The sequence below is a fragment of the Melopsittacus undulatus genome, chromosome 4 (assembly GCF_012275295.1).
Source record: "Melopsittacus undulatus isolate bMelUnd1 chromosome 4, bMelUnd1.mat.Z, whole genome shotgun sequence".
In the NCBI taxonomy this organism is placed as follows: Eukaryota; Metazoa; Chordata; class Aves; order Psittaciformes; family Psittaculidae; genus Melopsittacus; species Melopsittacus undulatus.
The window spans coordinates 49,000,073-49,024,047 of record NC_047530.1 but is presented as its reverse complement, the minus strand read 5'-3'; the positions used below and the strand labels follow the sequence as shown (position 1 = coordinate 49,024,047).

At 52.3% G+C, this 23,975-nt stretch overlaps 2 protein-coding genes and 1 pseudogene across 4 annotated transcripts in view; 2 read left to right on the top strand and 1 right to left on the bottom strand.

Moving 5' to 3' along the window:
- SLC25A22 (solute carrier family 25 member 22) overlaps positions 1-9,076 on the top strand; it is a 47,899-nt gene extending 38,823 nt beyond the window's left edge. For both annotated transcript variants that reach the window (XM_034062557.1, XM_005149219.3), the window contains exons 6-10: positions 934-1,052; positions 3,349-3,520; positions 4,641-4,795; positions 6,127-6,202; positions 6,993-9,076. In XM_034062557.1, coding sequence (XP_033918448.1) covers positions 934-1,052; positions 3,349-3,520; positions 4,641-4,795; positions 6,127-6,202; positions 6,993-7,146 — 676 coding nt within the window. In that variant the 3' untranslated portion in view covers positions 7,147-9,076. The remainder of the gene's footprint in view (positions 1-933; positions 1,053-3,348; positions 3,521-4,640; positions 4,796-6,126; positions 6,203-6,992) is intronic.
- A 3,404-nt stretch (positions 9,077-12,480) lies between these two features.
- IRF7 (interferon regulatory factor 7) lies at positions 12,481-16,329 on the top strand. 2 transcript variants are annotated; one of them, XM_034062109.1, is made up of 11 exons: positions 12,481-12,649; positions 13,006-13,168; positions 13,402-13,564; positions 13,638-13,711; positions 13,888-13,933; positions 14,071-14,184; positions 14,272-14,427; positions 14,586-14,705; positions 14,839-15,219; positions 15,353-15,471; positions 15,939-16,329. In XM_034062109.1, the coding sequence occupies exons 1-11, from the start codon at positions 12,636-12,638 to the stop codon at positions 16,083-16,085; spliced, it is 1,497 nt and encodes a 498-aa protein (XP_033918000.1). In that variant the 5' UTR covers positions 12,481-12,635; the 3' UTR covers positions 16,086-16,329. The 2 variants fall into 2 exon arrangements, with proteins under 2 accessions (XP_033918000.1, XP_033918001.1); XM_034062110.1 differs by lacking the exon at positions 14,071-14,184.
- Positions 16,330-16,859: 530 nt separating this feature from the next.
- LOC106023466 (malignant fibrous histiocytoma-amplified sequence 1 homolog) lies at positions 16,860-23,081 on the bottom strand (annotated as a pseudogene).
- Positions 23,082-23,975: the final 894 nt, after the last annotated feature.

The following is a 23,975-nucleotide window of genomic DNA, read 5'->3' as shown; positions in this document are numbered from 1 at the left end:
GCTGCTTTTTCCTCCCTTTTTAGAAAAGAGCAGGTCAGATTTTTATTTTTTTTAACAGCGTGAAAACTTGTCAGTTTCTAAAAATTGAGGCTTTCTGAGCATTTACATCCTAAATTCCTCTCTTTAGTCTTAGCCAGGCTGTTCCATGGCTTTGATATGGAGGGAGCTATGAAATGCTACATTTTGTTAGGCAAGAACATGTTGCTGATAATCCCTGCTCTCTAGCACAGAGGATGCACAAAGCTGCAGTGGTGGGGGTCCATCCCATCCTTCATCCCTCAGGCAGGACCAGTTAATTACAAAGGGTACTTTTTCAGGTTTGGGAAGGCTGATGAGGTAAAGAAGGTCCTAACCATAGGGCAGCTGCCTCCCTGACTCTCATGTTTGCTGTTTATTTATTTTGCTTTTGTCAACTCCAAAGCGATAACTCCAATATTTTCCCTTCTTGCCATTTGCTTTGTTTGTTTGTGGGGATGTTGACAATGGTTAGAGGACTAGGCTGGCAGAAGGAAAACTGCTTATCCCTCCTAATTCTCAGGTCCTCTGCTGCCCTCTGAAGTGATATCCTGTCTAAAGGCTGTGCCCTGACCATGGGCAACACTGTGCTGGAAGAGAGCTGCAGTTCTCTCACTGGGCATGGAGAGGGTTGTGTGTTCCCTTCTGGGCTGTTCCAGCTGCGGTTGTGGCTTTTTCTCAATATTCTGTTTCTGGGGCCAAAATGGATCTCTTCTTCCAGAACAGGTGATGCTGGCAGAGATTCCAAGCCTGGGCTATGCTGACCTGTCAAGCCTAGAAGGTTCTCCTTTCCCCTGAGCTGCCTCTCCTATAACCCCCAGGGTCAGAGATGTGTCCGAGCCCCTGCTAGGGCAGCTGCCGCAGTGTTATTCCCGGCCACCTCCTTTGACTGACTCTTTCTCTCTTTTCTTGGGGCAGGAAGAAGCTGACACTGCTGAGGGAGATGCTGGCGGGCTGCGGTGCAGGTACCTGCCAGGTGATTGTCACCACTCCCATGGAGATGCTCAAAATCCAGCTGCAGGATGCAGGGCGAATTGGTACGTGGGCTTCTCTTCCCTGGGTGCTGAGCAGCTGTGGGAAAAGGGCTGGGACTGGGCTCTCAAGGCAGAAGGGGAGATAATGAGTAGAGAAAACCCTTTGCCTTGCACCTGCTCTCCTAAGTCAAAGGTATCTCAGGCTGTAGTAGAAGTTTCTCCTCCTCTTCCCAGCTCACTTTCCCCCACCCTTTGCTCATCTGGCTTTGCAGAAGCCCTTACAGTTGTAAAAGGTGATGATTTTTTTTTTGCTGAAAACGGTAGCCTTGGCAAGTGAAACAGTAAATACTGAGGTGGATGGAAAGAGACAGGAGAGGTGACTGGGTTGTCAGCTTGCAGGTGTTTGAAACTTATTAGTTACTGTGCACACAAGAAGGGATTAGCATCTTCCAGTGCTTTTCCTGTGGCAGTTCCTCCATCTCCATGTTTTCAGATGTCTGTTCTCTCTTGTGCCTCCTTGTAACACATCCCTAAGAGTTTCCCAATTGGATGTGTCCTTTCCAAATTACTTGTCTCCCCTCTTACTCTCTTTTTTCCTCCCTTCCTGACAAAAGCAGCAGCTTTTGTAAATAAAGTAAATAAAAGAGTAAATAAAATTCTCCCAGCAAACTGGATTTGGAAGAGGTTTAGGGTCAGGCTGTGGTGGCTGAGGGCAGGAGCTGGCAGCCAGAGGCAGGAGGGAGTGTGAGCCTTTTGTCTGAAACTGTGGGGCATTTCTGGTGAGAATGGAGACAAGAGTCTGACATGGAGTCTCTGGAGCAAGGGACTGTTGTTATAAAAATTTCATCTCAGACATGGTCTAATCCAATTAATTTTATTTACAATTGATTAATATCGAGAGGCAATAAGCAAGCAGCGCTGGGTGCACCGGGGAGTCTCCGCTCCACCAAGAACGCACACTGGGGTCTTTGGGGTTCAGTCTCTTATACTTTTGTGGTCCTGGGTCTCAGTCAATCATTTCTTCTCCTTTATGTCTGTTGATTTTCCTTGGTTGCTGGGGTCTTGTCTCTGGTTGAAAAACTTCTTACAAAAGGTTATCAATCTTCCTCAGTAACACAAAAAGAATAATTCAAGAGGATGTCTATCACAAGCTTAACCACCATAGGTTCCATTTCTTATATGGTTATTTATTCAATACATAGGTTTCATAAACCCCTGTAACAAGATGTATCTTTGGGTTACCCAGTCCCTTCCTTAAAGCACTCAAGCAGTAAAACAAAGCCATTAAGCACCCTTATTCTTTTAACAGTCAAAAATGATTAAAGAGGGGACTAGTCTATTCCCTTGTTTCTTCTTCTTTCCCTTCATTGCATTGACAACATTTATTATAATCAAAGTCGTTTTTATACATTCCACACATGGTACACTGGTCACAAGTACATTGGTAACGATTCCTAAGTTCTTGACACGAATCATTCTCATATTCTTTACACTGTCACCTTTCCAGAGGTCAACTGGGTGGGGTATTGCCTTGTTCCCAGGAGCCCCTGTGTGACACACCATCAGATACCATGTTTGTGGCCCTTCCTGGAAAATGGGTCAATTTGTCCTTTAATCTCTCTTTGATGTGGCATTCCTGAATAATCACGGATTTATTTTTTGTCTTCGCTGTTTTTGATGCAGACCTTATCCTCTTTGTGTGCATTATTTTAAAATGTTCGAAGGAATTAAGCTGTGGTTTCAGGGTTCAGAAGAGGTTTTGACTGCTGTGAACAGCCTGTGCCCTATGCGGCAAGAGGCCTGTGCTGTGCTGGTGACAGCCAGCGGGTTGCCTACGGGTTGATGTGCTCTCCATCTTCTGGCGAAAGAGCAGAAATGCATCAGTGTGAAAAGGCTGGGAAAACCAGGTTGAGTTTATAAACGTGGCTGGGGAACTCCCAGGTTAATGATTACTTTAAAGGGAAGGAGTCAAAGAACAAAACTGTTGAACCTCTCTTTAGTTTGTCCTACTGGGGGCTCGAGGACATAGCTGGAAGCAGGTACCATCCTCTGCCTGCTCATGGCATTTTGTTTTCTCTGCACTGTGGAAGTCGTGTGTGACAGGGTGCTCCTGCTTAGGTAAAAGCAGTCAGTAGGAGAGTAGAGCAGGCAGTGTTGTGTGGCAGCAGCTGGCTCCCACACTGGGACAGGCTGAGGGAGGTGGGCTGAGTGGGAGCAAAAGTTTTCAGGGCACCTGGCTGGCCTCAGTCTGCATGCTTAATGTGCCAGTCTGCCTCTTCCTCCTCATCCCATGGCACCAGGCAGCAAGAAACTGCTCTTGAGCATCTTGCAGACCACTTCTCTCTCTGCTCCTCCCCAGCGGCACAGAAGAAGCTGATGGCAGCACAGGCCCAACTCTCCTCTTCCTCTGCGACAAGGGTGGCAGAGCCAGTGGTGGAAACACGCACCACAGCAACACAGATAACAAGGGAGCTGCTGCGGAGCAAAGGCATTGCAGGACTCTACAAGGGCCTGGGAGCCACACTGCTAAGGTAAGATGGAATCATAGAATAGTTAGGGTTGGAAAGGACCTGAAGATCATCTAGTTCCAACTCCCCTGCCATGGGCAGGGACATCTCACACTAAACCGTGTCACCCAAGGCTTCATCCAACCTGGCCGTGAACCCTGCCAGGGATGGAGCATTCACAACCTCCCTGGGCAACCCATTCCAGTACCTCACCACCCTCACAGTAAAGAATTTCTTCCTCATATCCAATCCAAACTTCCCCTGTTTAAGTTTTAACCCATTACCCCTTGTCCTATCACTACAGTCCCTAATGAAGAGTCCCTCCCCAGCATCCCTGTAGGCCCCCTTCAAATACTGGAAGGATGGCACGGGTTCGAGGGCAGCAGTGTTCCCAGTCTTAAACTTAAAGCGTCAACCATCCAGGGGAGGAGCCTGCAAAGGGGCTTTGCTTCAGTGGTGTGGGTTTGATTTGGTTTAGTTTCCATGTGCAGGTTTTGCATATTAATGAAAGGAAGGTCAGGGAAGCAAGGGAGGCTGCCTTTTTGTTCCTGGGAAATTTAATTCTACTGCTTTCTTTGGAAGGTTTTATTTTATTCCCACATGGCCCACATTTTAACAATGTAGAGAAATCCTTGTGAGCTGTCTAATCAGAACTGTCAGCCTGAGTCTCCAGAGTGGAAAACAGGTTCTGGCCTGTGGAGCATGTTGAATGCAAGGATCGGTATCTGCATTGATGCTCTTTACCCTTTTACAGAGTGACTCTCCTCTTACTAAAGGCAGAGCTAAAGCAAATCTCAGTGGGATGGGGCAGGATGCAATCCTCTTGATGTAACAGAAACAGACAAACAATTGATTCTGAATATGCCATGGTTTTCAGTTTGAGTGTCGAAAATCAGGGAGAGGCCATTGACTCGACAGGACTCTATCCCTCCCATGGGCCTGTTGTATTTTTGCAGTCAGTTTTGCCCCTGCTGGGTTTTGGCTCCTATCTGCATTGCAGTTGCAGAGCTGGGTTATCTGTGTTGCACTTGTGGCTGTGCTGCCAATGTGTGATGCTTGCAGCATTTGATGTTCAGTTTGTTGGTGCCCCACTCTGACTTTGCTCATCCTTATTCTTTTTTCCCTTCTTCACTCCCCACCACAGGGATGTCCCGTTCTCCATTGTTTACTTCCCACTGTTTGCAAACCTGAACAAGCTGGGCCAGAAAGACCCCAATGTCAAGGCTCCATTCTATGTGTCCTTCCTCTCCGGATGTGTGGCTGGCAGTACAGCTGCGGTGGCTGTCAATCCTTGTGATGGTGAGTCCTGAGCAGTCTGTGCTGGTGATCTGGTGCCAGGTGACAGGAGACAGAACCAGACTAGGTGAGGAGGAGAGTGATTGTACCAGCCTCTTTGCAGCATGAGCACACAGGGAGGTGTAGATGGGCACCTCTGCTGTCTGAGCTTCCTCCATCTCAGATGGTGGTTTCTTCAGCTGAGCTATACCTTTGGCCACTGCTTACACAGAGGTTTGCAATACTCACTAGGTAAGTCAGGAAAAGGGTGTCATCCATTTCAGTCATTCACAGAATCACAGAATCATAGAATAGTTAGGGTTGGAAAGGACCTTAAGATCATCTAGTTCCAACCCCCCTGCCATGGTCAGGGACACCACACACTAAACCATGCCACCCAAGGCTCTGTCCAACCTGGCCATGAACACCGGCTGGAGATGGAGCATTCATAAACTTCCTTGGGCAACCCATTCCAGTACCTCACCACCCTAACAGTAAAGAATTTCTTCCTTATATCCAATCCAAACTTCCCCTGTTTAAGTTTTAATCCATTACCCTTTGTCCCATCACTACAGTCCCTAATGAGGAGTCCCTCCCCAGCATCCCTGTAGGCCCCCTTCAGATACTGAAAGGCTGCTATGAGGTCTCCACGCAGCCTTCTCCAGGCTGAACAGCCCCAGCTTTCTCAGCCTGTCTTCATACAGGAGATGCTCCAGTCCCCTGATCATCCTCGTGTCCCTCCTCTGGACTTGTTCCAACATTGTTCACAGGAATGGCTGCAAGCATGCCCCTGAAAAGGCACATTTCCACGTGGAGTGATAGTATGCAAATAAGAACCATGGACAACCAGGTCAGACCTCAGATATGTGGCCTTTTCTCCTGCTCCACAGCATCTGCCTTAAGATGCCACCTTGGTTTCTCTGATGTGAAGAACATCAGAAAGTAAATCCTCTCTGCAGTACTGCACACGCTCCAAGGTGTGAAGAAATGTAAGAGCAGTGTCATACATTTTAGATACTTCTTGAGAAGAAACAGTATTTGAAGATCAGTTCCCACTTTGCAGAAGGGTATCTGGATTTGGAAGTGTTTAAAGCTTAAATCAGCCTTGGAAACCTTGGTCACAGTGAGAGGACGTGGTTGGGGTTTGGGTGGCTGTGTTTTTCTTTTATCAGTTTATAAAGGAATGGTTTGGTTTCACTTTTTTGTGCTGATAAATGTATGAAAAGGGTCTGTGGTTTTGGTGATTTGGTTTTGACTGTTTCAAATACATTACTCTCAGGGTGGCTCTTCCCTACTGAAGAGCATGCTACATTCCCAGTGCTCACTCCTGTCTCTCTTCTCTCCTTTTTTCCCAGTGATCAAAACACGGCTGCAGTCCTTGCAGAGGGGAGTGAACGAGGACACCTACTCAGGAATCCTGGACTGCACCAAGTAAGCCTCCTTGTGAAAGCAAGCTACTATATCAGATGTATGGCATCTGCTGCTGCCTGCTGCCAGGCAGTCAGTGCAGCTTCTAGATCCCCAGCCAGCAGCTTCTCTGTTTTGATTTCCCTCTGAACATGTGCTTTTATCTATCTATATAGATAGAGATATAGACATATGACCAGATATATACTGTTCATATATATTTTCCTTCTATCCAAGCCCCAGATGTCAGAACAGTGAGATTTTATTTCTGCAAAGGGAGACAGTGGTTGTCTCTCCTAAGGCCCTGTTGCCTGAAAATCCTACAGCATTAAGTCTCATGTTCCTCCTGGGACCACTCTGAACAGCAGCTGCAGGAGCCCTGTCTGAGTGGGCTGTCCCCAGCTGCACTCTCCTCTGACCCTTTGCAAAACTGCGGCCTGACTGCTTCAGAACATAAAGGGAGTTTCAAAACACAAGTGCTCAATACAGCTTGTATGTATTGCTGCTGTTGTCAGAGTCTCTTTCTATCTGGCTGTTCCCTATACTGAAGGTTGGAGTTGGCCCCACCTTTTGAACAGGGGGACCTCTTGATACAAGCATGCGGTTGTCTTAGCTGTACATCCAGACCCAGGCAGACACTCCTGCTCCTGGCCAGATGGGGCACGTTCTTTTGCAGAGCACCTGGGTATGGTGGATTATCTGCTGTGGAGGCAGTGCCAGATGATAGTGTTTGCCTGGGTTTAGCCTCTGGAAGGAAGAAGTTCTGGTGGTGTGGTGGGATGGACACTGACCTGTGTGTGCCATTTCTCCTCAGGAAGATCTGGCAGAAGGAAGGGCCCATGGCCTTCTTGAAAGGGGCATACTGCCGAGCCCTCGTCATTGCTCCTCTCTTCGGCATTGCACAAGTTGTCTACTTCATTGGCATTGCGGAGTTCCTGCTCGACATGCTCCCCAAGCACCGGGCCTAGCCCCAGCACACCTCTGTGTGCCCTCCTGCCCTCTGCAGCGCTGAATTCATCCCCATGTTCATCATCCATGTCAACTGATGTCAGAGCAACAGCACAAAGGGTTCGCGCAGGGATGCCGAGGGAATGTGTTACCCAGACAAGCAAATGCAGTGAGGGATATAGTCCCTTTTCTGTCTCAGTCTGGAACCTGCCCCCTCCTGCTCCTTCCACGGACAATACCTACTTATGCATTGTCTTTTTTTATTCTCCTTTCTTTTTTTTTTGTTTTTTAATTGTTATTCTTAAGGACACTGGTAAGCACAGGCTGGGCTTGCAGACCCACAATTCTTCTCCCAGCCCTGGGGAGGAAGAGGGATGGAAAAGAAATAGTCTGAATCTTCATCCACTCGGTTCCCCTCTTTCTTCCTGGAGTTGCCAGCTATCTGATGAGGAGCTGGAGGAGCAGCCGTGTCCTTTCCCCTAAGCCCCTCCTCAGCTCTGTTGGCCTCAGAGGAGAGAGCAGGCACTGTGCAGAAGGGGCTCATCTCACTGCAGCCAGGGGCACCACGGGGTGGGGTGCTAGATCGGGCAAGTTCCTTGGTCTGGAAACCTTCACCCCTCATTTCTCCCTTTCTCACAGATGAGTTGGACTTGAATATTCTAGGAGATCAGAGGAAGGTAAAGGGCAAAGTTACTATTGACTTTGTAATTATTTTTGGTTTAAAGCAAAGGGATATTCCTCCTCACTAAATGTCACAGGCACATCCAGGTAAGGTACAAAGGTGAGATGTCTGCTTTGTAGGGAACACATCAGTGGGATCACACAAAAGTCTGAAGGTGCTTCCCTGCTTGGCTACAGGCAGGGGGAAGAGAGGAACTCGGGATCAAGTTATTTTTGTTCAGGGAAGAGGGGTGGGTTGGGTGTTTGGGTTTTTTTTCATGTAGGGGTTGTGGGGTGGCAAAACCAAATGAAGAAACCACTTACATTCCTTCAGCCTGCCCACGGCCAGGGTGATAACGCTGTGGCCGCAAGTGTAGATTAGCAGATTTTGGGTCTGTTTTTTTCTCCAGCCTGGCGCTAGGTGTGTGAAAGGAGATGCCTGCTCCTCTTGTGCAGTGCCAGACCTCAGGGAGCAGTGCAAGAAATGCTGTGCCTGTGTGTGCACCTTGCAGGGTGAAAACACAAGGTCTTGTTGTGCTTTGATGTTTGACGTGGGTGTGTTTGGAGCCAGCTGGTGCTGAAGAGGCAGAGGGTTCATGCACCCAAGCGAGGAGCTGTTTGTGTGTACATGATGGCTGGGTCAAGTCCTCTGCATCATAAAAACTATCATCCTGTTTGCCTCTGGGTGGTGGTTGTTGTTGGGTGGTTGTTGTTGAGTGGCTGAGAGCACCTACAGCCTGCTGTGTCAAAGGGACACTGCCTCAGCTAGCATCACTTGCCAGAGGACTTCCTTGTTTCAGTACTCTTGGGCTGTGTAATTAATTCTAGCTTAAATGATATTGTGAGATCTACCAACCCAGTGTGATCTTCTCCATTATTTATTCGATTTGGTGCAATCGACCTGACTTTGGTGTTTAAATTAAACTGGTTGAATTAACTTTTCATTCCTTCTTTTCGCTTTGTTCTCCAGGCACTTGCTTGGTGTTTGTGTTTCAAATGTATATTTAAATTAATTAAAAAGAAAAAAAAATCCCTGTTTTTAATGTTTAAACAAAACCCACCTCTGTTTCCATGTTCTTGGGTTAGGTTTTTGCAGGACCTCCATGTTGAGGTCCCTAATGCATATTTTTTCTCTTCAAGTAAGTTGTTCTGTGGCTGATTTGTTAGTTGTTGGTTTCATATGTGAATCATTTTCTTTTTCCTTTCTTTGTTTCTTAATGGCTTTGTGTATCTGGGAAGGTATCTGTGTGAAGACTGTGATAAACGCCTGTGTTGTGCTTAGTGCTGTGATGCTGCTCTTGCTCTGCATTTGTCTTGGGTGGATTAGAAGAGAAAGGGGTTTTTGGGGGGCAATGGTTTGGGGTTTAAGTGCTCTGTTCCTTGCTGCTTGGTGATTTACACAAAACCTTGGCTCATAAAAGTAGTGGGGTTTCTGCTTGCCCTTCTGCCTGCAAGGATTTCCCTTGAAGCTGAGTGCCATGTGACTGCAGAGGAGTGTGGAGTGCAGGTTTGTATTGTGGGGTTATGTTCAGAGGAAAACTTGGTGTAGTGAAGGCTGAGGTCCAGAGAAAGCTCTTCTTGTTCTTTTGGATGCTTTTAAAAACCTCTTTGTAAAACTGACTCATCCTCCACATTGGAGCTGGTGACCTGAAAGGGGCTGAATTTTTCGCTGCTTGGATGTGCCTGTGATCCAGGACATGGAGCTGTGTCAGGGGATAGTCCCATGGGAGCCCCACAAGCAGGCAGGAGTTTAATTTAAACTGGGAGAATATCTGTCAACTTAATCCTGGATTAACAGGAACCTCTAAGCATTGTTTGCAGTATTGAGGAATAAAAGTACCTAAATACACATGCAGAAACTCATCTCTGCTCCCCACTCTGTGAGTGCCACTTTTCCCAGGTGCAGGGAACAACAACCAGCATAGGCTCAACTCCTTGTGCATCCTACCCCATCACCATCCCTCTGGCAAAGGTCCACTGAGCCCAGGCCCTTTGCAGTCGTACCTTGTCCATGTCAACCCTGCCCCTTGCTCCTGCCCGGACCGTGATTCTTGTGTTTGGGTTTTGTGCTGTTCACTGCTCTTAAATACAGTTAGGTGGAGGTGCTGTACACCCTGTCATAGGTTTAGGCAGGTGGGTCAGTTTGGGCTGGTGAAATTACCTGCAACACAATGAGAAGAATTCCTAAATCCCTGAGGGGAAATTCCTACAAAGCACAGGGGAACATCCCTGTTAACCAGTAGGGGAATTCCCAGAATCACAGACTCATAGAATAGTTAGGGTTGGAAAGGACCTTAAGTTCATCAAGTTCCAACGCCCCTGCCATGGGCAGGGACAACTCACACTAAACCATGCCACTCATGGCTGTTTCAGGCCTAGCCTTGAACACTGCCAGCGATGGAGCATTCACAACCTCCCTGGGCAACCCATTCCAGTACCTCACCACCCCAACAGTAAAGAATTTCTTCCTTAGATCCAATCCAAACTTCCCCTGTTTAAGTTTTAATCCATTACCCCTTGTCCTATCACTACAGTCCCTAATGAATAGATCATCCCCAGCATCCCTATAGGCCCCCTTCAGATACTGGAAGGCTGCTATGTGGTCTTCATGCAGCCTTCTCCAGGCTGAACAGCCCCAACTTTCTCAGCCTGTCTGCATACGGGAGGTGCTCCAGTCCCCTGATCATCCTCGTGGCCTCCTCTGGACTTGTTCCAACAGTTCCATGTCCTTTCTATGTTGAGGACACCAGAACTGCACACAATACTCCAAGTGAGGTCTGACGAGAGCAGAGTAGAGGGGCAGGATCACCTCCTTCGACCTGCTGGTCACGCTCCTTTTGATGCAGCCCAGGATACAGTTGGCTTTCTGGGCTGCGAGCACACACTGAAGCCGGCTCATGTTCATTTTCTCATCAACCAACACCCCCAAGTCCTTCTCTCCAGGGCTGCTCTGGATCTCTTCTCTGACCAACCAAAGGCTGCTGTGCCTGCCCCTTCCTTGCATTTGAGGCCTGGCATTGCTGATGGGGACCCCCATGGGCCTCTCATCCTTTTGCATGGATGTGAAAAGCATCCTTTGCAGCACCAACACACACACGTGTGGGGCTGATGCAGGACCCCAGCGTTGCTTTTCCTTCTTTTTTCCTCTTCTTTGCATAGATCTACGGAGCCACCTTTGCCTTCATGGCTGTTGGGCCTGTGGCACCAGGTGCATTGGGAGCAGGCGTGATGCCAGGAGCACCTCAGCTTCACAGGGAAAGGGAGCTCCTGGAAAACTGGCTCCGGGACTGGGAGCCCTACCCTCCTGGGGTTTGCTTTCGTTTCCCATTGTTTTACTGCCTGCCCCGAGAGTGAGAACCAAGGCAACCTGAGGGAAGGATTAAAATAGTTTCTGGTTTATGACGTTTAATGCAGGCACGGGAGTTTCCAGGCCAGAAACCGGTCCTGTGCTTCCTGGGCTGTGCTGCTGGATGCACCCTGGGAAACCCCAGCGGCAGTGAGCACAGCTGCGTTCATGCTAAGCCCAAGCACATCCCTAGTGCTTGCCTGCTCTGTGCTCCTTACAAGCCAGTGTGGTTTTGTTTTGGGATGCAGCCATCCCGCAGCAGCACTTTTGGGGCCACAGCAGCCCCAGCATGGGGCTCTGGGAGCTTCTCCCCTCAGCCTGGGGCCTGCTCCCACTGCTGTGTCCCAGGGCTTTGCAGAGATTTTTAATTTCCAACTCAATCTATTCTTTGTGTCCTGCTCTGTTGGACTGGGTATTGGTCAGCGGGTGGTGAGCGGTTGTATTCTCTGCCCTTGTTATTTCCCTTATCATTATTACTATTGGTGGTAGCAGCAGTGGTTTGTGTTACACCTCAGTTACTGGACTGTTCTGATCTCAACCCGTGGGAGTTACATTCTTTTGATTCTCCTCCCCATCCCTCCAGGAGCAGGGGCAGGAAGGAGGGAAGTGTGAGTGGCTGCATGCTACTGAGTTACTGGCTGGGCTTAAACCATGACAGTTCTTTGTGGTTGGGTAAGACTGGAGCAGGATGTCCTGCTGGGGAGCAGAGAACTTGAAACTGAAAGGGCAAAAAGAAAACAATAACGAGCAGTGATGCACAATACAACCACTCACCACCTGCCAACCCATACCCAGCCTGACCCAAGCAGTGATCAGGACACATAGAATAGTTTGGGTTGGAAGGGATCTTAAAGCTCCTCCAGTTCCAACCCCTGCCACGGGCAGGGACACCTTCCACTAGACCAGCTTGCTCGAAGCCCCATCCAACCTGGCCTTGAACACTGTCAGGGATGGGGCAGCCACAGCTTCTCTGGGCAACCTGTGCCAGCGCCTCAGCACCCTCACAGGGAAGAGCTTCTTCCTAATGTCTAATCTACATCTGCCCTCCTTCAGTTTAAAGCCATTCCCCTTGTCCTGTCCCCTACACGCCCATGTCCAAAGCCCCGCCCCAGCTTTCCTGACGGCCCCTTTAGGCACTGGAACTGCCCAAGGGTCTCCCGTTCTCCAGCTGAACACAGTTCGTGTAGCCAGGAACGCGGGGCGGGCAGCGCGGGGCTCGGCAGCCAGCACCCGCGGGGGGGATGTGGGACCAGGCTGAGCCTGGGGCATCCCCGGGCTGGCAGCGGAACGTGACTCACACAGACACACACACACACAGACACACACACGAACAGACACACACACACACGCACTCTCCGCTCCCTCAGTCCCGCGGCGGCCACACTTTCACTTTCGAGCAGGTCCCGTGTCACTTTCGGGTTGGTGACGTGTTTTCCAGGAACCCGGCCTATAAAGGAGCCTTGCTGGAGGCCTCCGCGGACCGAGCACCGGCGCACCGCGGCCATGGCGAGCGATGGGTAAGCAGCGCCCCAGCCCCTCCTCCCCCGGTCACCGACCCCCATAGCCCCGGTTCTGCCGGTGACGGTGACAGGACAAGGGGTATCGGGTTCAAACTTAAACAGCAGAGGTTTAGACTGGATATAAGGAGGAAGTTCTTTACTGTCAGGGCAGTGAGGCACTGGAATGGGTTGCCCAGGGAGGTTGTGAATGCTCCATCCCTGGCAGTGTTCAAGGCCAGGCTGGACAGAGCCTTGGGTAACATAGTTTAGTGTGAGGTGTCCGTGCCCATGGCAGGGGGGTTGGAACTAGATGATCTTAAGGTCCCTTCCAACCCTAACTACTCTGTGATTCTATGACGGCCCCACATCCTCAGGGATGCCCCGAAGCTGCGGTTCGTGCCCTGGCTGCTGAGCGCAGTGACCAGTGGGATTTACCAGGGGCTCTGCTGGACCGACCTGCACCGCGGTGCCTTCCGCGTCCCCTGGAAGCACAACTCCAGGAAGGATGTCACCAACAGCGACCGGGAGATCTTCAAGGTGGGTGGGATGTGGGCTCACCAGAAGCACCCCCCAGGTACTCAGGGTGGGTTGGGTGAGGGGGTGACATGCAGCAAGCTCAAGGTATCCAGAATGGGTGGGATGGGAGGAGTGAACTGCAGCTACCTCAAGGTCTTTAAGACGGGTGGGATGTGGGAATTGGTGACTGGGTATCCCTGAAACCTCTATGCTCACGGAGCCATGGTGCCATGTGCACCTCCCCTCACCCCCAGGCCTGGGCAAGGGTGAGCGGGCGGTATGAGGAGTTCCATGAGAACCCGGTCAAATGGAAGACCAACTTCCGCTGTGCCCTGAGGAGCACCCGAATGTTTGTGGAGCTGGAGGACCACTCCAGGTGTTGTGATGACCCACACAAGGTGTTTGCCATTAACCCAGGTGAGCCTGGCTCCATGGGGAGGCCTTGTTGGGGCAATCTCAGGACCCCCCATTCACACTGTTCTCCTTCCAGACTTCTGGCATAGCAAGATGGGAGATTTCAGCAGCCCTGCGGCAGACCAGCAGCTGCTGCACCAGCAGTTGCAGGTAACAGGGTGGGCATGGCAGGCTGGAGAGTCCCCTGTGCTGCTCACAGGTGTTGCACCCCCATGTCCTCGGGGTGCTCCTGAGCTGGAGCCCAGCACCTGGCTGAAGCATGGGACAGGGGACTGCTGGGTGCCCCCATCTGCAGTGATAAGACCCCATCCCACTTCCCTCCACAGCTGCAGTTCGACCCCCAAGACATGGACCCAGAGATTGCTCCCCCAGGTATGTGCTGGTCCCCCAGGATATTTTTTTGGGGGGAGGGGGAAAGGGGGGCATTCCAGTAGGCTTATCTGGGATGGGTTTGGGGTTGTGAGACTTCCCACCCACTGTCTCCCCATTCCTACCCCATCCCCTACCAGGCTGTGCTGACCCTCTACAGCCATCATCTCTGGAGGAGCTGCAGTTGGTGCTGCAGCAGTGTGGCATCTCCCCCAGTGACCTTGGCCCCCCAACCCCATCCTGGGCACCTGCAGGTGGGTTCAGCCCCACTTACAGGGTGCAGGGTGATGACAAGGTGGGTGGGTGACCATGGCCACTTCCCACTGGTGATTTCTCTGCAGGTGATGCCCCCCAGCAGAACATCCTGCTCCAGCCTCATCCAGACCTCAGCCAAAACAACTGCCTCCAGCCTCCCCCTCTGCAGTGGGTGCCTCCAGTGGAGCAGCCCCCCCTGAGTGCCTGCAGCCCCCCAGACCCTATGCTGCTGGAGCAGCAAGGTAAGTACTGGGGGACAGGATCCAGTGCCAGGCATAGGAACACCATATTGGGGTGGGAAGGGGCTGGGGAACTGCCCTGTGCACCCCATGAGGAAGCAGCCCTCCCACCCTGCTGCATCCCAAATCACTATGTCAGTGCTGTCTGTCTCCTGCTGCAGGAGCCATGAGACTGCCATGCCACCAGCCAGAGGTCCCGGTCCCTGTGCCAACCCCACAGGAAGTGATGCTCCTCACTGCTGCCACTCCTGCCCCTGTGCCCCCGCCAGAGGATAACACAAGTGAGGGTTATTAATTATTAATAGATGCAAATAAGTATTCTAACTATTAATAATAAACATTGTATAATGCTACTATTGGACAGGGTGCATTTGGGTTGGGGGGAATGTGGTTGCTGATCGCTATCCCGTGCAGGTGTCTTCATCCCCGACCTGGATGTCAGCATCTACTACCGGGGGAGGCTCGTCCACCACGAGGAGGTGTCAGGCAGCCGGTGCCTGCTGGTGTACCAGAGCTCCGACCCGGCAGTGGCCGAGCTCCCCGGCCGCCTGGTGCACTTCCCCAGCCCCGCCAGGCTGCCCGACAGGAAGCAGATGGGGTTCACCGAGCAGCTGCTGTGCGGAGCGGGGCTGCTGCTGGAGCATCGTGCCCACAAGCTCTTTGCCACCCGCCTCAAGCAGTGCAGGGTCTTCTGGGCCCTGTCCCGGCAGCTTGAGGGCATTGGGGACCTCCCGCCCAACCCCCTTGTCCGGGACCAGGAAACCCCCATCTTTGACTTCACCGAGTTCTGCACAGGTGGGCAGGGGTGCCCGGGTGGGTCTGTCCTGGCTTTGGGGCTCATGGGAGCCAGCACCAAGATGTCACAAGCATCTGAACCCTTCCCAGCCCCTCCGTGCACCCCAAACCTGAGACCTGCCTCTCTTTGCAGAGCTGAGGGAGTTCCGCACTGACAAAAGAAAGCAGTCCCCTGACTTCACCATCTACCTTTGCTTTGGGCAGTCTCTGTCTGTGGCCAAGCCCAAAGAGTCCAAGCTCGTCCTGGTCAAGGTGAAGGGACCAACACTCACCACTGCCCCACTGCTGCCTGGGGGGGGAGACTTCCTGAAGGCCAGGGGAGAGGGGGGTCTGGGTGCCTAAGGAAAGAGACCCTCGGGGTCTGGGATATGTGGGGATCTGGGTACTCAATGAGGAGGTACCCTGGGGACTGGGAGAGATGGGGGAGCTGAGTGACAGGAGAGGGGGCCCAAGGAGCAGGACCCTTGGGTGCTCGGGACTGGGGGTGTGGATGGTTGCATGCCAGGGAGGGGAACCTTTGGGAAACAAGGGACATACGGGGGTGCCAGTTGCCTGGGGAGGGGGAGACCAGGGAGGGCCACACTAAGCAGGGGGCAGCAGGATGGGTCAGGAGGGATCTGGGCAGGGATGGGGACCCTCAGGGGTTGGGGAGGTACAGAGTGCTTTGCAGCACCACTGGGCAGCTGCCCCTCACCCTGATGGTTGTTTTGCTGCCGCAGCTGGTGCCCAAGTTCTGTGAGTACTGGTACGAGCAGGTCCTGCGAGAGGGAGCGTCCTCCCTGGACAGCGGCACTGTCAGCCTGCAGCTCTCCGACTCCTTCAGCCTCTTCGAGCTCATCGAGCAGTACAACATACAGCTGGACTGACCCACCCGGGACAGGCATCGGCCGGAGCCTGACGCATCCGGGGCAGCACAAACCGGCATCCCCCCTGGAATACTGCAGTGGGATGCTTAGGGTGGGGAACTTTCCTCCTCTGCATCCTGCACCCCAAGGGTGGCTTCAGTGGCCAGTCCTGGAGCTGAAGGACACCTTGCTTTTCCCTTCCTTCAGCTGCTAACACGTATGTTTGTGGAGGGTGGTCATTTTCAGGTTTATATTCTTAACTTTTCTAAGTTTAAATATATATGTGTAGAACAATGCTTCCTGCTTGTTGATGTTGCCTGGGCATCTGCCCTCACTGTCACTCTGAGACCTTCACACTCCCACCTCCAAAACCATGGGATCTGTGGCCAGCCTTATCCCACCAAAGCCCCTGCTGCCAGTGGACTTGTACCAGAGTGCTCCTCACCAGCTTCTCCCCCTTACATTTGTGTAAATGAGGTGTCTTCCCACACATGAAGGGATGCATTTATCAGTGCATTCATTTCTGTGTGTTAAGGCTGCAGACATGACTTGGAGGCACAGTGTGCTGAGGATAGCTTGGCTAAACAAGAGTAGGTCTTCAGCAAGTTCCTCCCCACTGGCCTGGAGTTACTCACTTGAGATGTTCTGGAACAACAAGGCAGTAACTACAGTGTGAAGCCCTAGAGCTCAGCTTTGAGGCTCAGAGGTGGTGGTACCTCAGGGAGGAGTGTGGTAACCAGAGCACTGCCCAAGGAGGGGGTGTCCCCTGCCCGGGCTGGAAGCGGCTGCATGCCCTCATTCCAGGAGGGAGGGGAGGACAACTCTGGCCATCAGTGTTGGACCCTGGGCAAGGGGAGGTGGCAACCTCCTTACCTGATGGTTGACCTGGATGCTGCTGGTCCTGAAGGTGGTGGTCCTGTAGCTTGTGGCAAACTGGTGAGCAGAGGGCTGCACTGGGGGCTGCTCCAGCTGCCTGGGCACGGTGGGGATGGGGGGACACAACCGGTACCTCAGCTCCATCAAACCCGCAGCCTTCCTCCCACCCTGTCCCAAGCACTGCTGGTGCAAAGCCAGGGCCATCGGGCTCCCCTTTAGGCAGGGGTAGCTCTGTGCCAAAGCAATGCCCGCATGTCCCACAGGTTGTTACATCCTCCTTCACCCCATGGAGGAAAAGGTCCTGAGAGGAAGGAGCAGCAGGAGCTGCCCTCAGCACTGCCCATGGAAGACAATGCCGGGCAATGGAAGAGGCTCCCTTTTTCCAACCTGACCGGTGGTCTCACTGTTCAGTTTCCTTCCATTCTTCATGAGCCAGGAGACATGTGGGCACCTACCCAGAGCGGTCATGTTGTGCCTGAGCCCGGCTCAAGGATTTCCCCCTCCTTTCCGTGCTCAAACTGCCCTCACAAGCGTTGGCTAACACCAGACTGGACGTGAGCTCCCATGGTCAGGACAAGGGCACCACAGTGCCCAGACAGCTTCACAGCTGATTTCACAACGTGGCTTTCAGAAGCTGACTGGCCCCACAGCACTGCGGGTGCAGCCGCCCGGCCCCTTGGCAGGACACAGCACACTGAAGACACAGCACGAAGTCAAAGCTACGCTGTAAGAGCTCCCCAGCTCTGATGGTCCTTTTGCTGATCACCTGCGGACCAGCCTGGGAGTGCTGGGAGCTCATGGGAAGGGTGACTGCATTGCTGCATGAGAAGACTGAAAACTTGACTTTCGCTCCCCTGTGGTACTTTGAGAGGAATCTGATCAGGTTGCATGGAGAGCAAAGAAACCTTTCCTTGGACAGCTGGTGGGCCCTGGCCTGATCAGGATGCATGGCAGGGCTTTCTGCCCAGAGGGATGGAGGTGGCAGCAGGGAGCTGAGGGGGTGCATGTGTTTGGGAGTCATGAAATAAGGATCCTTACCTACCCCTCCTGCTGGCTTTCTGCACTGGAGCACCAGGCAGCTGCAGGCTCCCTGGTCCTGCTCTTTGATCAGCAGAGGTTTGCCATTGCATACAAGCAGACAGGTTGCCTTGGCCACCCAGTGTGTGGAGCACAAGGAGCAAGCCTTCACCAGGAACCTGCAAGGAGATTGCCCAGGGCTTTCACCAGCCTCCACCCTGCTTCTCGCACACTGGGAGGAAGCGTGGCTTTAAGTGTGGGCTTGGAAATGTAAACCCAGCATCAGCAGGAACAGGGGCAGACATCAAATGAGGACCCTGCCCTACCGACAGCTCGAGCAGCGGCAGCAGACTCTTAAGCCAAGAGCTGCTTCCATCTGTCATGGTTGTGCCTGGGATAGAGTTAAGTCGTGCCTGGTAGTGGGTACAGTGCTGTGCTTTGGCTTTAGCCTGAGAATAACGCTAATAAAACACCAACGTTTCAGCTGTTGCTGAGCAGCTCTTGCCCTAACCAGGACCTTTTCTGCTCCTCACAGCACCCTGCCAGCGAGGGGGCTGGGGGTGCACAGGTTGCTGGGAAGGGACAGGACAGCTGATCCCGACTGGCCAAAGGGATATTCTCTACCACAGAACGTGATGCACTAGGGGGAAAGCTGTCTGGGGAGCACTGCCTGGGAACAGGCTGGGCATCGGTCTGTGGGGGGTGAGAAATGGTTTATCAATTGTTTGATCATTTGGGTTTCATTTGTCTCTCTTTGGGTTATTTCCCATTTCATTACATTTGGGTTGTTTCAAATTTCACTTCCATTATTAAACTGTTCTCAGCCCTCGAGTTTTCTTACTTTCATCCCTGTGATCTTCTCCCCCGTCCCCATGCAGGGAAGTGCCTGAACAGCTGTGCAGTGCTCAGTACCCAGCTGGGGTTAAACCTCGACACCACCAGATAAAACCCTGGGCACAAGTCAAGAACCACACAAGAGCAGGAGACCTTCTGGAAACTGTCTCAGCACATGTGGGAATGGGAGCAGGTGGGACTGGGAGAACTCTGGCTTGCTGGGTGGGCACAGACCAGCCAAAACCCATCCTAGATGAAAGGTGAACCAGAAGGAGTGTGGTCCTTGCTCATATTCCAGCAGTGAATATTGAAGTGGTTCATCAAGGGCTTCATGTGTCACAGCAGAGCTGGGAAGCTGCCCTGGTCTCCTGGGTTCCAGCCTCATTCCTCAGCTGATGCAGTCTTAACAGCCAAGGGCTTGCTGACAATCCTACTGGTGCTGCCGAGCAAACCCTGACCCATGTAACCTCACTGAGGGCTGGAAACCACTGCTCACCTCTGGAAGAAACCCTCAGGTGTTCAGGTGAGAAGCAGGCATGGATGTGCAGGTCCTCAAGGCCATCTCCTCCCCACACCTCAGAGACCTCTTCGGTCCGGTTCAGACAGGTCAGGAACAAGCACCAGGACTCTCCTTGGCTCCGCACTGTCTCCCACAGCTTCCCAGGTACAACCTCCTTGGCCTGTGGGTTGAGCAGCTCACTGGCCTCACCTCCAGGCAGAGCCCAGAGTGCTCCAGGAGGCTGAAGAGCTTCCCCTCCCTCTGTGGGGCCTGTGTCCCATGATTTCCTCAAAGATGTACTGCATCCCTTCCGAACAGAGCTGGTGCTTCACCAAGGCACACACTGCCCGTGGGCACAGCATCGCCTTTGGCTTGAAGGACTGCACCCAGCTGGACCTGTCTCTGACGGTGGCATGTTCCCCAGTCAGTGTGTCCATGGGGATGCTCTCAAGCTGCTGGACGAGGCGATACCTCACAAGGAGATGGGTGGGAAGAGGAGAGAAGAGGCAGCAATGGGAGGAGCCCAGCAAAGGGGCAGAGCGTGGGCCCTGAAGAGAAGATGGTCCTGATCCCCACACTCACCTTGAATATAGTCATCAGGAAGGTGGGCTGGAGAACAGTGCTTTCCAGGTGCTGGATTTGCTCATCCCACCACAGGATGTCCTCCAGGAGCTCTCTGCCCAGGTTGGCAGGTGTTTGCACTGCCAGAGTCTGCTGAGCAGGTACTGGAGGTCCATCATAGCTCAACACACATCTCTTGAGAACCAGCATTCCAAGGCAGAGAGCCAACAAACAACAGCAGCAGCCGGCATCACACATGCCAGCCTGGGAAGCATCTGGGACCAGTGCTGTAGTCTATGATGCTTTGCCCATCCACATCTGTATCACTGCCACATCCTCAGCTGTGTCACTGCCACCCTGCAGCTCCCAGGGTCTTGTCTTACCTCAGAGGTGCCAGCAGCCTGCCAGGGCCTCAATGGAGCACCTGAAAAAGGAGGCTAGTGGTGGTGTTTTCATTGTTTGATAGAGCAGGTTTGTTTCCAGCTGGAAAACCTCAGACTGTCATTGAGTTGTGCAGTGAGACAGGCAAAACCCCTGGCTTATCTCCTCAGAAGAAAACCATTTGCTTCCCTTCCTCTAATCATACAGTGGCCAGGGGAGCCAGAGATGACACAAGGCACTGGTGGCATTCATACCTGCTTTAGGTACATAAGCAAGGAGCTGGGGCTTCCTGCTGGACTTGCTAAGTCACAGGTGACATGGGGAAGGAGCTAGAAAGAGGAAGGGGCCATTAAATAAAGCTGGAAGGGTGTAGGTTTGGGAATCACTCAGAAGCATTAAAGCCATGGAGCTCCTTCCTGCAATTTTTAGTTGCAAAGGGGGCAAAGGGGAAAAGGAACATTACTGGAAAGAGGCAACCCAGGCAACGTGTCCAGCTCAGGATGCCTCCAGACACAGGCTGGTAGATGTTGGCAGAGCCTTGACACACTTGGCCTTTTCCTGTGCTTTTCCCTTGTCTTCAGGGTAGATGCTCGTAATGACAGGGACAAGGGACAATGAATGGTCCAGCAATAACACTGCAAGGTCTTCAGGAGTGACCCAGCCCCAACATGAGCAGGGCCAGGGGGTGCAGCAAGCACTGGGGACCCTGTCCCTGCCGCAGGACAGCAGGTACAGGAAGGGGCAGTGGGTGATGGATCATTCACCATGGTCTGCTGTCTCCTCGTCCTGTGCAACATCTACAGTGGCAGCTTCCACCTGCCTGTAGATGGGTGGCAGCACCCGGACAACCTCGGGGAAGAGCTTCTCATTCTTAGTATGTTCCAGAACAGTGGCCTTGAGCTTTTCAGTATTGTGGTGACCTGTGCAGTTGACAGCCACTAGATGCAAGATCTGGAAGAGAGAAAGTGCACATCTGCCAACAGCACATCCAGAGGAGTCTTTTAGCCTGTGAGCTAACAGAGGGACCAATTGCCAAGGAGGTCACCATAATCTCAGCCCTACGGTTAGCGTGCAGCTCCCCATCTCCTTCAGCCTCTCCCACTGCTCCACATAAAATTCGGGCTCCTCGCTGTCCTCCAGGTTGTTGATGAAGTGAGCAGGGTTGCTTTTTCCCTCCCCCTTCATTGCTGCAATCTTGGCCATGACAATGTGCCTCTTCTCTTCCACCTCTTCCTCCTGGCAGCAGTCCACATGGGTTCCCACAGGAAGCACCACTGAGTGTGGGATCCGCATGGACAGGTTGTTGATCCAGAAACCAACAAGCTCCTTGAAAGCCTTGTCATTAGTTTGGTATCTGGGGAGGAAAAGAAATCCCAAATTTACATCTAATCCTCTGGATCTCCAACCAGCATCCACCAGCACAAGCCTGACCAGGCACCTGTGCTTCCCCAGAGGGCTTACTAGAGAAGAGCTCAGATCTCCTAAGCCGTATGAAAGCTCATCCTTAAGTTTCCCATCAATAAGCTAAGCCAGTTAAAACTATGGGTGTAGCAGAGTCTGTCCCTGCTATGGATAGGAGCATCCCACTGTAGCCCAAAGCCTAAGCCTCCCTCCACATTCAGGGAGCACCACAAGATACAAGATGGCAGGGGGGTTGGAACTAGATGATCTTAAAGTCCTTTCCAATCCTAACTATTCTATGATTCTGTGATTCTATGGCTTGTAGAGGTATTTCCAAGGCAGAAAGCAGAGCTGTTTAGGTGAGGATCAGTTGTCACATAAGGAGTTAATGCTCATCTAACTTCTCAAACCAGAGGACTTCAGTAAGGTGATGACAGAGCTAGTGGCTTAATTGAAAGAATGATCTGCAGGAAGGGGAAGGGAGAGCTGGCTACTCCAGCACTGGGAAGACCAGCACAGAGGTGCAATGTAACTGGTGTGAACGCATACAACAGAAAACTTCCCCAGCCTCTTTTTTCTTCTCACGCTCCACTTTGAATCCAAACCAGCTCAGCACTTACATATGGAGATTGATGACAAGGATGACAAGTGCCTGGGGGGTGATGAACATGTGCTGAGCCATGTGGTACTCCAGCTGCCCAGCAAAGTCCCAGAAGAGAAACGTGAAGTCCTCGATCCGGAACTCGCTGATCTCTATCCCAACTGTGCACTCTTCCTGGGACACCAGTTTGGTTTACCCCTGCCTCAGGCTTCTGCAGATGGTGGGCTTCCCTGCCAGCAAGGCCCCCAGCAACATGGTCTTGACTCTCTTGTCCTTCTGCTCCGAGCCATGTTGAAGCTGGTTGAAGTAGTCTGGATCTGCTGTATGCCACAGTGCACACCTCACTGGGCAGCTCCCAGAGAGGGTTCCCATTGGCCTTGAAGGTTTTCAGGGATTGCCCCTGGAAGAGTTCCCTGGTTGAGGGCATTATCCTGCATGTGGAGCTCCTGTAAGTGTGCCAGCTGCAGGACAGGCTGGGGGAGGGTCCAGAACAGGTTGTTGGAGATGGTGAGGTACAGGAGGCTGCCTTGACAAGCTGCCACGTCCCTGGGGAGGGCACTGAGACAGCTGTTGCTCAGCCGCAAGTGTTTAAGCCTGGGGAGATGGGAGAGAACCCTCTCTGGGATGACCCAGATTTGGTTCTGATTCAGCTCGAGCTTCTCTAACCAGACCAGGCTCTGGATTTCATTGGGACAGTCCACAGTCTCATTCTTGGACAGCATCAGCTTCTTCAGGTTGCAAAGCTTGGAAGTGCCAGTGATGCTCCCGGGCTTGTTCCTGTCAGGGTCAAGGCTCTGAGCATGGGATTGCTCAGGACTGCTGGAGGCAGCACACACAGCTTCTGTGTAGAGCCATTTCAGGCAAACCATCCTTCTGCTCCTGAGCTGGATGCATGGGACAGGGAAGGTGGTTAGGAGAGACTTTCACCCATTGGATTGCAGACTGATCTTTCCCTTGAGCTCTGCACAATGTTGGGATTGTTTTGGCCAGCAAGGTAAAGCAGAAACAAAACAGAGCTGCTGCTTGAGCAGCTCCTGTGTCCTCTCAAGAGGGGAACCAAAGCTGAGGCACAAGGATCTTGGCTGGGCCCGAAGACCCAGGGAGAAACAGCACCCACCAGACAAAGAGTCAGGTTAGCAGCTTTGCCCTCAGTAAAGCACCACAAGAGCTCCAGCCGCAGATGTACATATCCCATACCCAGCAGGTTTTCAATCCCAGCACGGGATGAGCTGACGTCAGGAGGAGAGCTGCTCTCCAAAACACTCCTCCAGCCTGCCCTCTGCTCTTGACTACAGCCAGGGGGATGCATTGAGGCCAGGGTTAGTGAGTTCAGACACTTCCTCTCTCACATCCTCTTCCTGCTCCAGATGCATGCTGCAATTCCCCTCAGAGATGCTTGCAGCCCCAGGAGACCAGGGGAGTTACACAGGACAGCAAGTCCCCCACAGGACAGGGTGCACAAGAAGGGACCCAGTGATGGCTAAGGGCATCCCCAAGAAGGAGGGTGTTTAGAGTAGAGAGGTTTGCAGGAGAGAAATGTGCCGGAGGGATGTGGATCACACAGTACTAGGACAAAACATGGTCAGCTTTGCTTTCTTCTCCCTTGTTTCACTTCCTCACCAGATCACAGCATCGCCTTGTGCAAGGCAGCTGGCTCAGGACCCAAGTGTCACTAGTTCTTAGCATCACCACCCAAACCTGGTTCATGCAATGAGCCCAGCAGGAATTAAGCTTTCACCCT